Here is a 2,767-nt window from a genome sequence, read left to right as displayed (position 1 = left end):
GGAAACAGCATTCAACAGTAGAGCAAATCCATCGCATAACACACATTATCAACCAATCCCTTGAAAAGAAAAAATATTGCTCAGCGATATTCCTAAACATTCAACAGGCATTCGACAAAGTATGACACGAAGTACTACTATACAAACTTAAAAAAGTCCTACCACACACCTACTACTCCATCTTAAAGTCCTACCTAACCAATAGGCAACTCATGGTTAAATACTTAGACGTCACTTCCACAACGTTCCCAATGGAATCTAGCATACTCCGAGGTAGTGTCCTCGGACGCCTGCTGTTCTCCATCTACACTGTTACCGATTTACCAACATCAACAGAGATAACAATAGCAACATTTGCTGACGACACAGCGCTACTAGCTTCCCACGCTGTTACGTCGCATGGAACAGCTGTACTCCAGCCGACGCTACCTGGCAGCCAGCGGCCCTCAATAAACTCAAGGACCCACCATAAACCGTCAACTTTGGCTTCATTGTTTCCACATGTTTGCCAGTCAAACTGTTTGTCTAGAAGTATTTTCGGTTTATTTTCGGGTTTCGGAAAAGTCCTTGAGTTTATTAGGCTCTTAGAAATCACGGAGAAAGCGTGTAGTCACCGAATGGGAATACCGAACACATGTTTATCGAAAAGGACTGGTTTTCCCCAGGAACGAAGTCACCCCCCGATCCACGTTGGTGGGAGACTACCTCATATCCTTTTTCATTAGCATGGCTCATAACCAATCGGCATCGCGGATGGTTACCCTCACTTCCTTGACGAAAAGTGTGAACAACGAATCCGCGTTCTTCGTTCAAAGGGCACACCCACGCCAAGCTTTCCTCCGGAAAAACATAAGAGGGAATAGTCAGTCAAGCAATTCGAGCCTCTCAAGTGGGTCATTACATCAACTCAATACTGTAGAAGCAATTCAGAAAAATATGACAAGGAAGGGATGTGTGTTGAATAATAGATAATAAAACTTCATTTACCTTAAAAACTGTTCTTTTTAATAATATTAGCCCGAAACGTTTTAAATGTAAATGCATACAGAATTTGATTTTATGCTAAAAGTATCTGTACATGCTCAATCCGCCTTGCGATAGCATACGTATCTAACAGGGGATTCGTAATATATTTGACACATATTATCTTTACACGGGAAAATCCATGTCGAAGGAGCAAAAATATCCTGCAAAATTGAGACTGAAAACATATTTTACGGATATCCCGGAAATTATTACGTTTAGAAAGATAGTTTAAACGTAGCAATTGTCTACAAGCAAGGAATTCAGCTAAACAGTTTTAATCTATAATTTAATTTTATCTGTAAATTTTCTTTAATACTGGAAATTCGCGTCTTTTTGTTAACTTTTATTGCAAAATGTTGTTCGATGCTCTGGAAAATTGAGAAACTTCAAAGAAATGTATAAAATATGGAGAAATGGAAATTTTTATTTTTGATATTATAACAAAAATAACTGCATTTGTTATTATTGTACTATACTTGAAATAAATTCAGCCACTTCCAACATAAAAGTAAATTGTTTGTAATATGAAAAATACACAACATCAGACAGATATTAAGAAACACACTATGTAACTTCAATTTATATATCATGTTCATAACATATAACAATATTTCCAAAATATTATATCATAATAGAAATGTAATTATATTCTTTCCAGCCATCTTACTCAAGATCCAGTTTTCGGTTTTTGGTCGTGGACCTTTGCCCTATCGAAGCTAGTAGAATTTGGCGACACAGCCTTCATTGTGTTACGAAAGCAACCGTTGATTTTTCTACATTGGTACCATCACGTAACAGTCCTTCTCTATACCTGGTTCTCTTATGCAGAGGCCACAGGAAATGGCAAGTGGTTTGGCTTGGTAAACTCTTTCGTTCATGCCTGGATGTACTCCTATTATGCTCTGAAAGCAATGCGGTTCAATATACCAAAATGGGTCGCCATGTTTGTTACTACGCTACAGCTATCACAAATGGTTGTGGGTTGCATTTTAACTGCATCAGCTTACTACTATGTACACAGTGCCCAAGTTGAATGTCACGTTACGCCTTTGAACATCAAACTTGCTATGCTGATGTACCTCAGCTATTTCATTTTATTTGCCAGATTCTTCCAGCAGGCTTATTTATCTAACAAACACATAAAAAAAATTGGAAAGAAGGATTAGCCTAATAGATCTGCAAGTTATAACAAGCTGAAGTTTATGTAGAGCAGGTGAAAAATTTTTTAAATCTTTTTTACGGATGCTTTTCAGTGACATATCTTAAGAAAAACTTTATCAAAATCTCATGTGATGGATATGGACGTCAAAAAATAATTTGATGAATATAGTTCTCTCAAGCCTTTGTGAAGGCAAAGTTGTAAAGATTGATTGTGAATGAATGAAAATGGAGAAATAGAATTAAAGTAAATCTCGCACACTAAATCAGAAATAAATTTTTAATATCTTAACGATATTATCGTTAACTATAGTACGAATGAATTAATAAATCTCGTCCTGGAAACACATATATCCCTAATCTGTTTACTTATGAAACGATTTCCAAAGAAATTTTTTGGTCTCTTTTATTTGTAATGTTTCCTTCTTCCGATAACGTGACAAAACCTTACTGGAACAAGAACGGAAGCGATATAATATATTTGAAAATGTAATGTGTAAATATTCGGGTAATATTAACGTATCTAATATTGAATCATCTAATAATAAAAAAAATATTAAACACAGATTCGCCGGCAAATCTG

At 35.9% G+C, this 2,767-nt stretch overlaps 1 protein-coding gene across 1 annotated transcript; it reads left to right on the top strand.

The window, feature by feature from the left end:
- Positions 1 to 212: 212 nt before the first annotated feature.
- LOC117213016 (elongation of very long chain fatty acids protein 6-like) lies at positions 213 to 2,533 on the top strand. Its single transcript, XM_033458226.1, has 2 exons — positions 213 to 410; positions 1,662 to 2,533. Exons 1-2 carry the CDS (start codon positions 213 to 215, stop codon positions 2,190 to 2,192), a joined length of 729 nt encoding a protein of 242 aa, XP_033314117.1. The 3' UTR covers positions 2,193 to 2,533.
- The last annotated feature ends 234 nt before the right edge of the window (positions 2,534 to 2,767 follow it).

The sequence above is a fragment of the Bombus bifarius genome, unplaced genomic scaffold (assembly GCF_011952205.1).
Source record: "Bombus bifarius isolate JDL3187 unplaced genomic scaffold, Bbif_JDL3187 scf7180000008470_frag, whole genome shotgun sequence".
NCBI lineage: Eukaryota > Metazoa > Arthropoda > Insecta > Hymenoptera > Apidae > Bombus > Bombus bifarius.
This window is presented reverse-complemented; position numbering and strand designations above follow the sequence as displayed.

Bases quoted from the DNA above. Each gene is read 5' to 3' on its own strand.
- LOC117213016 (XM_033458226.1), top strand. From the start codon at position 213: ATGGTTAAATACTTAGACGTCACTTCCACAACGTTCCCAATGGAATCT. The intron at 411-1,661 runs GTACTCCAGCCG...ATATCATAATAG, and splicing joins TTACGTCGCATGGAACAGCT to AAATGTAATTATATTCTTTC.